At 38.2% G+C, this 13,943-nt stretch overlaps 1 protein-coding gene across 1 annotated transcript in view; it reads left to right on the forward strand.

The window, feature by feature from the left end:
- Positions 1–13,023: 13,023 nt before the first annotated feature.
- Positions 13,024–13,943, forward strand: part of LOC102805548 (uncharacterized) — a 30,225-nt gene continuing 29,305 nt past the window's right edge. Inside the window, exon 1 of the mRNA XM_085498263.1 lies at positions 13,024–13,285. Within this exon, the coding sequence (XP_085354389.1) occupies positions 13,049–13,285 (237 nt within the window). The 5' untranslated portion in view covers positions 13,024–13,048. The remainder of the gene's footprint in view (positions 13,286–13,943) is intronic.

Genomic DNA, 13,943 nt, shown 5'->3' on the forward strand with positions numbered 1-13,943 from the left:
TTGTACCTGGTGGAAAAGGATAGGAATATGGCTCACAATTTTCTTATTTGTAAACATGTTTAATAATTGGAAGTTAACAAGGTGTGTATCGTCAAAAAAAAAGTATTCTTTATATGAACCAATAAAGTAATATAGTAAGATGTGTTTCAAGGTCACTATAGCAATTTATGATTTTCTGCTGCGTCAATGACCTGCCCGTGAATTAGTTACTGAGTTACACAGGCCTGGAGTTACCGTCTCTCATTAATGACCGCTGCCCTCAAGTTTTAAAATGCAGAATACTGTTGTTTATTAGCAAATGCAGCAGTGCTGTATTATATGAAGAATTACGGGAACTTTGCTGCCAGATGGTGAGAAATGTTGATACTAAGTTATATTTATTAGAATTCTGGGTAATTTAACAATGTATACTATACAAGACTTCAATTTACCAGAAATCAGAAATTGTTAGGAATACCTCTGTTACGGGTGCTAGTTTTTATTGGTACGTTGTCGGCACCCAATACACAGCCATGTACACGAGCCTAGCCTCGTCTTAACTTTGTGTACAAATCCTTGAATGTGAATTGCTCGGATGTAGTCCTAGGGCTCGTATTTGCTGACACGACAGCAACACCAACGTTTGTGTTCATTCCTCTTTTTAGAACACGTCTAAAACGTATGGGTGCCGTCACAGTGTGGTACTACATCTCGGTCTCCAAAGGCTCTGTCTCCCGGGCTCTGCCTGCCACTGTCCCGAGCTGTGAAACCTGGACCCACGAACTCCGCACAGTTCGATGCGCGTTACTTATCATCACTGCACAAAGCAGCTTTGCATCGAACTCATTTGCATATTCGAATGTGTTAGAACTACAAGACCCCGTCGGTTAACAAAGTCATATGCGTAAGTCACTTGGTTACTTTAATCACTTTAATAAGACGTTTCACGCCCCGACTTCGAATAAAATGTTCCGTTAATTAGATTAAAATATACATGACTTGCGCTAGAAAAGTGCATTCCTTTCCTACATGCCAAAGCATTAGTTTCTACTATAAATGACTAACTTTATAAACTTACTAGAACCTTTGTGTTCTATTGCTGTTAGACGCGCAAAATCGAACCCGATCAAGCCAGAAATAGTATTGAAATATTCACCAGAATACAAGATGAACGAAAATGTTAGGAAACTCTTTTCAGTAAAATTAGTCTTTAATGTTTCTTTCCCAACTATATACGATAACAGAACGTTTTTTCTTCCAAGTTTTAGTGTATCACGTGCGCCATTTCACTACAGTAACATTACCTTGCAAAACATAGTCCGCGATAAAATGGTTCGTATTTACGTTTTTACTGAGGTCTGACATTAATAAATAGTTCGGATGTCACATACGTTTTTTTCCACTTTTTGTAGTTCGTTTTCAGATGTAACAGGTACAAGAAAATGGCCGTGCGTAGTGATGTGATTGACCCACAGGGAGCCCAGGAACTATAATCAACTGTAATACACAGTCTCTATGAGCGGGGGGGGGGGGGGTATCGGCTGGTATCTAGTGTAAGAAATAGACAAGGGATGAAGGCTCCAGCCAGCTCACATTTTTTAAACTCGAAAAAACAGACGAAAAAAATAAAAAATAAAATCTAAAAAAAATACCAGGTTGAAGAATATTAGTTGCTCCTTCGAATTTCGCCAAAGCCTTACCTACATTTTACCGATATCTGCAGAATAAATCAAGAAAACTACACAAATTGACTCCATTTAGGAATTCCTAACGGTAAGTCCGTACGCACGACACCGTTGGAGGCGTGGCCTGTTCAGCATTTGTCAACAACCAATCACAAGACTGGTTACGAACCAGTTGAGCAAGGCTAACCGAGTCGTGACCTCGATGTGGTTCGTAACCAGTCTTGTGATTGGTTGTTGACAAATGCTGAACAGGCCACGCCTCCAACTGTGCCGTGCGTTCGGACAAACCGTTAGGAATTCCTAAATGGAGTAAATTTGTGTAGTTTTCTTGATTTATTCTGCAGATATCGGTAAAATGTAGGTAGGGCTTTGGCGAAATTTGAAAAAGCAACTAATATTCTTCAACCTGGTATTTTTTTTATATTTTACTTTTCATTCTTTTCGTCTGTTTTTTCGAGTTTAAAAAATGTGAGCTGACTGGAGCCTTCATCCCTTGTCTATTTCTTACACTAGATACCAGCCGATACCCCCCCCCCCCAACGCCGTTCATAGAGACTATGTATTACAGATGATTATAGTTCCTGGGCTCCCTGTGATTGACCACAAAATTGAAGGCTGCCTGTGGCAGAGGCACTATTGCGTAAAGCGCAAAGGCCTATGGGAAGGAGATTGCTGGACCCACGACTTATCATCCACGTGATTTAATCCACACACCCCTACTACCATAATGGTACAACCGTAAAACTTCCCAGCCAATAAGAATACGAGAAACCACAATGCGTTTGTTTCTGTTCGAAAATCGAACGTCGCTGTTGTCAACGCTTTGGTTGTTTGTTTTGATCGATTGTCAGTCAATGTTTTGTCACTGCACATATCTCTGGCATATGTCTTAATATTTTTCTGAAAGAACTACAAATGGCTGTCCGGGTTGTCACCTGTTTGTTTATAATCTGTTTTCCGACCACCAATAATGTCTCAGTAGGTAGGTAAGCAGAACTACAAAACATCGTTATTTCATGTTTGTGACGTAGAACCGATGTGCATTATTTTGTATCGTACTCTGACACTTTTTTCCGTAAATTGTTTTGACATTTATTTTATTTAGCCTTTAAGCTCAGCCCTTTCGGGAAATAGTGGGAGCTAGTAGCTGTGGAAATGGTTTCAGGAGTACCAGTGGCGGATCCAGCAAAATGTATTGGGGGGGGGGGGTCCAAGCTTCGCTTAAGGTATACGGAGCGTAAATCGCAGAGAAACTATGCGTAATCCAGATTATATGAATCGTCATGCGTTTGGGGGGGGGCATGGCCCCCTGCCCCCTGGATCCGCCACTGAGGAGTACCAATTTATTTTCGTGGACATAGTTGTCATTTTTATTAAAATTAAACCCAGTGAATATTTCACCTTCTGTAGCAGTGTCCTTGAACACGTAATCCTTAATGTTGTATTATCGCATATATTTATTGAAAGCCTTTGATAATATTTAACCATTACGCCGGGCATTCGCGACATATCCGAATCAGAACGTATTGCCAATGATCGAATGATTTTTCCACCTGTGTGAATTTTCTGTGAGTTAGGGTATCATAGATTAATCAAATTTCACGTACATACAAACTAAATAGAGAGTACTTGAGTGGCGAAATCAACGAGGTTCCACATTCACTACTCGGGAACACCGTAGGAATTTGGCTCACGGCCCAATGCCAAATATAGCCAATAATAAAATGCTATTAATCACGATCGACAATTAAAGTAAAAGGCATTATACCGATATACACACCAACGTTTCTAATCATTCCGCTCTTTAGAACACATCTAAAACGTCTTGGTTAGTCACAGTGTGATACTACATTTCGGACTAAAAGTCTCTGTCTGCCACGTTTCCGATATATGAAACTGGACGAATAATCATCCACGTTGATTTAATCCATGCACGCCTACTACCATAAATGTTATAACCGTATAACTTCCCAGCCAATAAGATTACGAGAAACCACAATGCGTTTGTTTCCGTTCGAAAATCGAACGTCGCTGTGTCGTCCACGCTTTGGTTGTTTTGATCGAATGTCAGTCAATGTCTTGTCACTACAGAGTACACTTTGTGTGCACATATCTCTGGCATATGACTAAATATTTTTCTGAATGAACTACAAATGGCTGTCCAGGTTGTCACCTATTTGTTTCGAATCTGTTCCCCGACCACCAATAATGCCTCAGTAGGTAGGTAAGCACAACTACAAAACATCGCTCTTTCATGTGTGCGACGTAGAACCGATGTGCATTTGTATCGCATTCTGACACTTTTTCCGTAAATTGTATTGACATTTATTTTATTTAACCTTTAAGTTGAGCCCTTTCGAGAAATAGTGGGGCCTAGTCGCTGTGGAAATAATTTCAGGAGTACCAATTCCTTTTCGTGGACATTGTCATTTTCATTTTCTTTGCGAGTTTCAAAACACCGTACAGAAATTTGTTTTTTAGTGGCAGACGCGCTATATTGAGTTATTAAGCGATGATCACGTGTGCAACAAATACAAATATATGTGTGTGATACTGTATAGAGCTATATTATTTGTTGGGATTTATTTTCGCCAAATTCGATAATAGCTAAATACGCTAAATTATCACCCAGTAAATATGAAATATAAAATCCCCTAAAATAAAACCCAGTAAATATGAAATATAAAATCCCCTAAAATAAAACCCAGTAAATATTTCACCTTCCATAGCAGTGTCCTGGAACACGTAATCCTTAATGTTGTATTATTGCATATATTTATTGAAAGCCTTTGTTAATATTCAACCATTACGGTATTCGCGACATATCCGAATCAGAACGTATTGCCAATGATCGAATGATTGTTCCACCTGTGTGAATTTTCTGTGTGTTAGGGTATCATAGTGTTACCGAATTGCTCGTCCATCCAAATATAACGTCACTGATCGGCAAAATCAACTAGGTTCCCCACGCACTACTCGGGAAAACCGTGAGAATTTGGTTCATGGCCCAATGCCCAATATAATAGCCAATAATAAAATGTTATCAATCACGATCGACAAAAATAAAAGGCATTATACCGATATATACACCAACGTTTGTGTTCATTCCTCTCTTTAGAACACGTCTAAAACGTCTTGGTTAGTCACAGTGTGGTACTACATTTCGGACTAAAAGTCCCTGTCTGCAACATTTCTGACATATGAAACTGTTCAGGAATACCCCCACGATTTATCATTCACATGATTTAATCCAAGCACCCCTACTACCATAATGACATAACCGTATAACTTCCCAGCCAATAAGAATACGAGAAACCACAATGCGTTTGTTTCCGTTCGAAAATCGAACTTCACTGTCGTCAACGCTTTGGTTGTTTGTTTTTAATCGAATGTCAGTCGATGTCCGGACTGTGTCACTACAGAGTACACTCCGTGTGCACATATCTCTGGCATATGTCTAAATATTAACTAAAAATGGCTGTCCAGGTTGTCACCTGTTTGTTTAGAATCGGTTTCCCGGCCATCAGTAATGCCACTGTAGTCAGGTTAGCCCTGCGTACAGTGCTGTGTGTACGGGGACGCGTTCGGTTGATAGATGTCCCCACCACAGCCCTGCTTACCTCCATAGACAAAGTCCGGGAGCGCACCGTAATTTGTGCGCAAGTTAAAAATAAGTAGTTTCCCAGCCGAAATCTGTTGAAATGACGATAGTTATCCGTAACAACCATTACAAAGTTATCTGAAACTGAAATGTTTTTAAAAAGCGACTAGTAAAGACGGACAAAATGTAAACGCGTTGGTACCGGAGGAATTATTCACCAAACGCCGCCATTTTTAATTTCATTCACGCAAGAGAATGTGTTTGTTTTTAGGGCAAAATAGCCGATTTCATTCACAATTGGACTCCGAACTGGGAGTTCTGGATATATCTGGTTATCGATCATCATTGTTGGTATCTGGGCATGTTATTTTATTAAAAAAGTTGTATTTTTCAAAGTCCCGGACTTTGTCCATGGAGGTACGCAGGGCTGTGGTGGGGACATCTATGAACCGAACGCGTCCCCGTACACACAGCACTGTACGCAGGGCTATAGAGTCAGGTAAGCACAACTACAAAACATCACTATTCCATGTTTGCGACGTAGAGTCGATGTGTATTTGTATCGTACTCTGACACTTTTTCCGTGAATTATTTTGACATTTATTTTATTTGAAGGGCGGCAGTCGTCGTGCCGCGTTCTGTTCGATATGGGAGTCACAGCGACATACACAACCCGTCTAAAATACATTGTTTATTTACATAAAAAGTGGGGCCTAGTCGCTGTTTCTAAACACCGTACAGAAATTTGTTTCCTAGTGGCAGACGTGAAAAATCTTCTTTCTCGCGCTATATTGCGTTATTAAGCGATGATCACGTGTGCAACAAATTTGTTTTCGCCAAATTCGCCAATAGCTAATTACACTAAATTAACACCCAGTAAATATGAAATATAAAATGTTCTAAAATTAAACACAGCAAATATTCACCTTCCATTAGGCATTATGCCGGTATATGCGAAATCGCTTCTGAGTAAATAAAGTGCAACTTATTTTTGCGGACAAATGTTCGTCTGCAGACGTCAAAACAATGTCAGGTGACGAAATGGCAACTGGCTATTAGGTGGTTCGTTTTTGCGATTTGTGTATGTTCGCAATAAAGTGTGTATATTGCTTCATGATTGAATCTCCCTATGATAAAATAACCCATCAGTCTACCGCATGTAAAAACTCGACAGCATATTCAACGATATTTTTATAATGTTCACAGTTCAACCAATGACGAGGGATGGAATGAAATAGTTGTGTTGCAGAGAATGAAGAAACACATTCATGCAAAAAGACGTGTATTCGAGTGGATTCAGCCAGAAGGTGTGTTAGACGAGAACATCTCGAGGTGCTGCAGTAGACGGGGAACTTCAAACAAGGAGAATTGCTGAAAAAAGACATGGTGCCTGCTGTAGTCAATGCCATTTTGAAGAAGATGCAGTGGAAGTGAAATTATGCCGCAAGAAAATATGCAGTGGGAAATATGCTGCACAGAAATATGCAGTAAAAGATATGCTGCAGGAAGAGACACAGTAGAATAAACAGCTGCATTAATACGTATAGTAGAAAATATGCTGCTAGAATATATGCAGTAGAATATACACTACAAAAAGATAATGCAGTAGAAGAAACAGTAAAAGAAGATATTCAGTGGAAGATATGCTGCTAGAAAATATGCTGTAGAAGATACACTGCAGGAAGATATGCAGTAGAATATATGCTGCTGAAGATATGCTGTTAAAGATATGCAGTAAAAGATATGCTGCTAGAAGATATGCTGCTAGAAGATATGCAGTAGAAGATATGCAGTAAAAGATATGCTGCTAGAAGATATGCAGTAGAAGATATGCTGCTAGAAGATATGCAGTAGAAGATATGCTGATAGAAGATATGCTGCTAGAAGGTATGCTGCTAGAAGATATGCAGTAGAAGATATGCTGCTAGAAGATATACAGTAGAAGATATGCTGCTAGAAGATATGCTTCTAGAAGGTATGCTGCTAGAAGATATGCTGCTAGAAGGTATGCTGCTAGAAAATATGCAGTAGAAGATATGCTGCTAAAGATATGCAGTACAATATATGCTGTTAAAGATATGCAGTAGAAGCTATGCTGCTAGATGATATGCAGTATAAGATATGCTGCTAGAAGATGTGCAGTAGATATGCTGCTACAAGATATGCAGTAAAAGATATGATGTTAAAGATATGCAGTAGAAGATATGCTGTTAGAAGGTATACAGTAGAAGATATGCTGCTAGAAGATATGCAGTAAAAGATATGACGTTAAAAATATGCAGTAGAAGATATGCTGCTAGAAGATATGCAGTAGAAGATATGCTGCTAACGGTATGCAGTAAAAGATATGCTGCTAAAGATATGCAGTAGATGATATGCTGTTAAAGATATGCAGTAGAAGATATGCTGCTACAAGATATGCAGTAAAAGAAATGCTGCTAGAAGATATGAAGTAGAAGATATGCTGCTACAAGATATGCAGTAAAAGATATGATGTTAAAATATGCAGTAGAAGATATGCTACTAGAAGATATGCAGTAGAAAATATGCATTAGAATATATGCTGCTAGAAAATATGCAGTAAAAGATATGCAGTAGAAGATACACTGCTAAAGATATGCAGTAAAAGATATGCTGTTAAAGATATGCAGTAAAAGATATGCTGTTAAAGATATACAGTAGAAGATATGCTGCTAGAAGATATGCAGTAGAAGATATGCTGCTAGAAGATATGCTGCTAAAGGTATGCAGTAAAAGATATGCTGTTAAAGATATGCGGTAGAAGATATGATGCTAAAGATATGCAGTAAAAGATATGCTGCTAAAGATATGCAGTAGATGATATGCTGCTAGAAGATATGCAGTAGAAGATATGCTGCTAGAAGATATGCTGCTAAAGGTATGCAGTAAAAGATATGCTGTTAAAGATATGCGGTAGAAGATATGATGCTAAAGATGTGCAGTAGAAGATATGCTGCTAAAGATATGCAGTAAAAGATATGCTGTTAAAGAAATGCTGTAGAAGATATATGCTAGATGATATGCAGTAGAAGATATGCTGCTAGAAGATATGCAGCAGAAGATACACTGCAAGAAGATATGCAGTAGAAGATATGCTGCTAAAGGTATGCAGTAAAAGATATTCTGTTAAAGATATGCGGTAGAAGATATGATGCTAAAGATATGCAGTAAAAGATATGCTGCTAAAGATATGCAGTAGATGATATGCTGCTAGAAGATATGCAGTAGAAGATATGCAGTAGAAGATATGCTGCTAAAGGTATGCAGTAAAAGATATGCTGTTAAAGATATGCAGTAGAAGATATGCTGCTAGAAGATATGCAGTAGAATTTATGCTGCTGGAAGATATGCTGCTAAAGGTATGCAGTAAAAGATATGCTGTTAAAGATATGCGGTAGAAGATATGATGCTAAAGATATGCAGTTAAAGATATGCTGCTAAAAATATGCAGTAGAAGATATGCTGCTAGAAGATATGCTGTAGAAGACATGCAGTAGAAGATATGCTGCTAAAAGATATGCAGTAGAAGATATGCTGTTAAAGATATGCAGTAGAAGATATGCTGCTAGAAGATATGCAGTAGCAGATATGCTGCTAGAAGATATGTAGTAGAAGATACACTGCAAGAAGATATGCGGCTAAAGATATGCAGTAGAAGATATGCTGCTACAAGATATGTAGCAGAAGATACACTGCAAGAAGATATGCAGTAGAAGATATACTGCTACAAGATATGCAGTAAAAGATATGCTGCTAAAGATATGCAGTAAAAGATATGCAGTAGAAGATATGCTGCTAAAGATATGCAGTAAAAGATATGCTGTTAAAGATATGCGGTAGAAGATATGATGCTAAAGATATGCAGTTAAAGATATGCTGCTAAAGATATGCAGTAGAAGATATGCTGCTAGAAGATATGCTGTAGAAGACATGCAGTAGAAGATATGCTGCTAAAAGATATGCAGTAGAAGATATGCTGTTAAAGATATGCAGTAGAAGATATGCTGCTAGAAGATATGCAGTAGAAGATATGCTGCTAGAAGATATGCAGTAGAAAATATGCAGTAGAAGATACACTGCAAAAAGATACTGTAATGCCGCGAAAGTTATGCATTTGAAAATATGCTGCAAGTAAATATGCATAAAAAGACATTCTGCTAAAGGAGATGTAGTGGATGACACTGCAAAAAAGACACGTAGTAAATATGCAGTAGAAAATATGTAACAAAACAACGCAATGGTGAATATGCATGTGCAAGATGAGATGCAACCTATGTGGTGTGACAAGATGTGCACTAGAAGATATGTTACAAGGTGAGATGCAGTAAAAAGATGTCGCAAGAAGATATGGAAGTTACACTTCAAGAATATATGCAGTACAAAATTTGTTGCAAAAAGATATGCATCAGAAAATATTTTGCAAGGAAATGTGCGGTGAAAGATATGCTGCAAGATGCAGTATAATATATTATGCATGGAGATATGTAGACGTTATGCAAGAGAGGAAATGCTACAAGAAGAGATGCAGTAGAAGATACTCTATAGCAAGATGTGCAAGAGAAACGAAGCAGTCGAAGAACATATACAGCAAGAAGATATGCAGTAGAAGATATGCTACAATTGGATATACAGTATAAGGAACAATTGCAGTAGAAGAGCCAATAAAAGAACAGATGCAGTAGAGGAGATGCTACAAGATGATATGCAGTAGAAAAGATACAGTAGAAGAAGATATGCTACAAGAAGAGATACAGTAGAAGATAATCTGGATTAGATATACAGTATAAGGGGTATTGCAAGAACGTATAATATTATAGAGGATATTCTGAAAAAGAGATACAGTACAAGACATACTGCATGAGGATATGCAGTACAAGATATGCTACAAGAATATATTCTGCAAGAAGATATGAATTAGAGGATATGCTGCTGGAAGATATACAATAGGAGATGTGCAGGAAAATATATGCAGTATATTATATGCTGCACGGTAAGATGCAGTCGAAAAGAAGATATGTAGAAGAAAATATGCAAGTAAGAGATATGCTTCATGAAGATATGAGATGAAGATATGGTACAAGAACAGTTGGCAAGAATAGTTGCCGTAAGAGAGGCGATGCAATCATAGGTACAGTACAGGAGATGCAGTAAAATATATGCAGTTAAAACAACGCAGTGTAAGAAGGAATGCTGCAGTAGAAGATATGCAATTGAAGAGAAGCAGTAAAACAAGAGATACAGTAGAAGTTATATGCTACATGAAGCTGTGCAATAGAAGAAATGCTGCAAACAGAGATGCAATATAAAGATATGTTGCAGAAAGATGTGCAGTGGTAGAGATTTTATAAAATGAGATGTGGGTATGAGGTGATGCCATAGGAAATACAGTAGAAAAGATGCTGCAAGAATAGATAATAAGAGATGTACACAGGAAAAGATGCTCTGGAAAATGTACGTCAAGTGGAGATACATGTTACAGTATGTTACAAGTTAACTTTACACGAATAAAAACTGCATTGCTACAACCAAACCTAATATACCGTATTACAACTCGCAGCTATTTCAAACCATTAGATAAGTGTATTCCTGTAACTATACATTTATTGACAGCCACAAACCTCGCCACTTCTTTCTATTCTCGGCTGCACATTCTTTGATGAGTGAGTGTATGGTACAACAGTGTAGCAAGTCTGTCCTCCATATCAATACTTCTAACTAAAGCGCTCTTATCTTTGAGCATACTATGATCAACTGTTGGAATTTAGGAATAAATATAATGTTACTTTTCTTTTGTTTTCTTTCCTTTTGTTGTCAAATTCATGCAAACAAAATAATGGAGCTGAATATTATGTGCACACTGCGTAAGACCAGGTGATAGACTATTATCGCAAAAAAAAACATATATGTTGCAGTAATGTTATCGTTTATTTATTCATTTCAGGAGGGACACGTCTGTAAACCAAAGACTTTCGGATGGTATATTTACATTCTACGATCAAACAGTGTGTGTTTATATCACAATTCAAGCTTACATGGAAACAGAGCCCGGCAGGGCTAGTTTTAGGCTCATTTAATTTAACATTTTTGCTCCAATTTGACCTTTGCATAAACACATAAACTAGGAAAATTGGATAGTTAATTTTCCACACATTTATTGTTTGGATACCTAAATCAAACCCGGCTTGATATAACGTTCATGCATAGTATAATACCATGTCGATTATGAAATATGGGTTTGAAAATGAGCCACCTCGAACATGGTTTTTTGTATACTAGAGAAGAGGGAATCGCGAGTTTTATGAATTACAAAAATGGAGAGTGCAAACATAATGCTCACATGTACATGACAACACCCTAAAACTAAAAAAAAAAGTGACTGACCGGAGGCATAACCCAGACTCCCTCTAAATCCGCTCCTGTCATCTCCGGATAAGGTCTATTGTTGAATGGATTAATTATTTGAGTTTCAATACCCGTCAAAATGTTCACACTGCGACATGTTTGGCATGTGAAAATCACGTACATAAGGTGTCATCAAATTTACCTAATTAACTGAGATTGTGAATGGAAATTATGTATCCAGTAGTTTACAATAGGTTTACAATCTACGTAATGTCTGTTACTCCAGTATTACACACTGTATCAAACGATAAATACATTATTTACTTGACCACTTAAAACTCTAGAGGGCGCTAGAGTAATTATATTTATGTGAAAGTAAATTTTGGTCAAAACCCAAATCATTTGACACTTAATAACTCTCGTATGTTTATATATTTTCGTTTTATATTACTTTTTGATAAAACTGAACAGTAGGAAATGATTTATTGTAAAATAAATATGTTGTTTGACAACAATGCTAGTACGCATGCGCCTCGGATTTAAATATTTATACAAATAATTCAAAGCGCAGGCGCACTAGTATTTCAAAAGAAAATTATTTATACATGCTCAACCACATTGCTTCTTCAATGATTGATTGAAGTGTTTACAGGTTGCAGTGTAAAATTTATTCGTTAGACGTCAATAAAACAGTTAGAATGGTTGGGACTTTAAATGTCACAGCGGAGGGGGGACTTGTTTTAATCAGTAAGTCCCAAGTATCCTCGGGGGCGGAGCTACGTCACAATACGTTCCACGTTGCTACGACGCGCACAACTGTACATGCATTTCTATGGGCTCTGTGCGCGCTGCTGTGAAACGCCGGTCGAGCCGGTGAAAATTCGAGAAAACAACACAAACTCAACTTTGAAGTAATCCCGAACAGCCAAATTTATATATGTTACACACGTAGGGCTAATCTTGTTACACTGTTCAGAGGAGTCTCAACAATCATCCCAAAGTACCGTTTTCAGCGAGTTTTTGGCCTTTGTTTTCACCGCCGCGGGTTGCCAGGCGGTGAAAATGCCCGGATGTCCGCCCCCGAGGATATCCTGCCAACCCGGCGACAACGAAACATATTGAATATGACCCTTGTCACAGCGATGTAACTAAACAATGTTATCTTACTGGAATATGTTTTGCCAACTGTGGATACAGATACCAGCATTGTTTTAATTCATAGACTGAGAGGGGGTGATGTTTACCCAGGTTACGTGTGTGTTATTTATACGTGTCATTTCCATGTACAAAATATCAAAGATGAGGTAATGGGTACACGCCCTCTATGTGCGCACCCAGAGTAACGGAATGCATGGTCCTCAATGCGTGGTTTTGTCGCGCAGCAGACCATACCACGGCGACCACACTTCGAAACAACAGCATGTATTCGCTAACATCGCCCAGAGAAATAACAAGTGCACGGCAGGAAAGTTTGAATGTACCGTCAAGTTTAAGACGAACAGCGTCCGCTTCGAGGCTGCATTCGCGAAAAGAAGCTGACCCCTCTCGCCCGTTGACGCCACGAAATGCAACCTCTGTACCGGCGGAAAACATCGATTACGTTTTTAAAAGGAACCGAACTTTGATCCGAAATAAACGGCTGAACATCTTTCCTAAAGTAAGTGTGGGTAATAAGTAAATTGTTGTGTGTATTTAGCATTATTTTCAACATTTCTTTGAACAGTTTACTATAGTAACTATCCGGTTCGTTACTCTTGGAGCAACGTGGTAAACAGGTAATGATCGCGACGCTCTGACGGAATCGCACTCATTCAACATGATTAACATCTTTTCGTGTGATATGAAACGCCATACACTCTGTTTTTAGTGTTTTAGACTACTAGTAGTCAAATTCTCAGATGGTTTAGAACCACTCTGTATAAACATAGTAGCTAGGACGACTTGGCGACTCGGAGTTGGATTCAACTCGATGCAGATAATGTACGCTAAACAGCCAACTGAGAACCGCTGTGTACTACTCATGCAGTGGCGGATATAGGGGGGTTCTTGCCCCCCTCCCCCGGTTGAAAAATTTATTCAATTTGTTTTTGTATAATAAGAAAATCATTAACTTAGTTTATATTTCATTTTAAAGTTTGGACCCCCCCCCCATAAAAAATCCTGTATCCGCCCATGTCATCGCACTGTAGTAGTACAATACTATATCAACTAATAGGTGTGAATTGTGTTGTTTTGACGTCAGTGCACGTGTAATGATAGGCTGTTAATTCAAAATAAGATTGAATAGTTTATTTATTATGTATAGGATGTTTGAG

The sequence above is a fragment of the Saccoglossus kowalevskii genome, chromosome 4 (genome assembly GCF_978046115.1).
Source record: "Saccoglossus kowalevskii chromosome 4, keSacKowa6.1, whole genome shotgun sequence".
NCBI classification, from domain to species: Eukaryota; Metazoa; Hemichordata; class Enteropneusta; family Harrimaniidae; genus Saccoglossus; species Saccoglossus kowalevskii.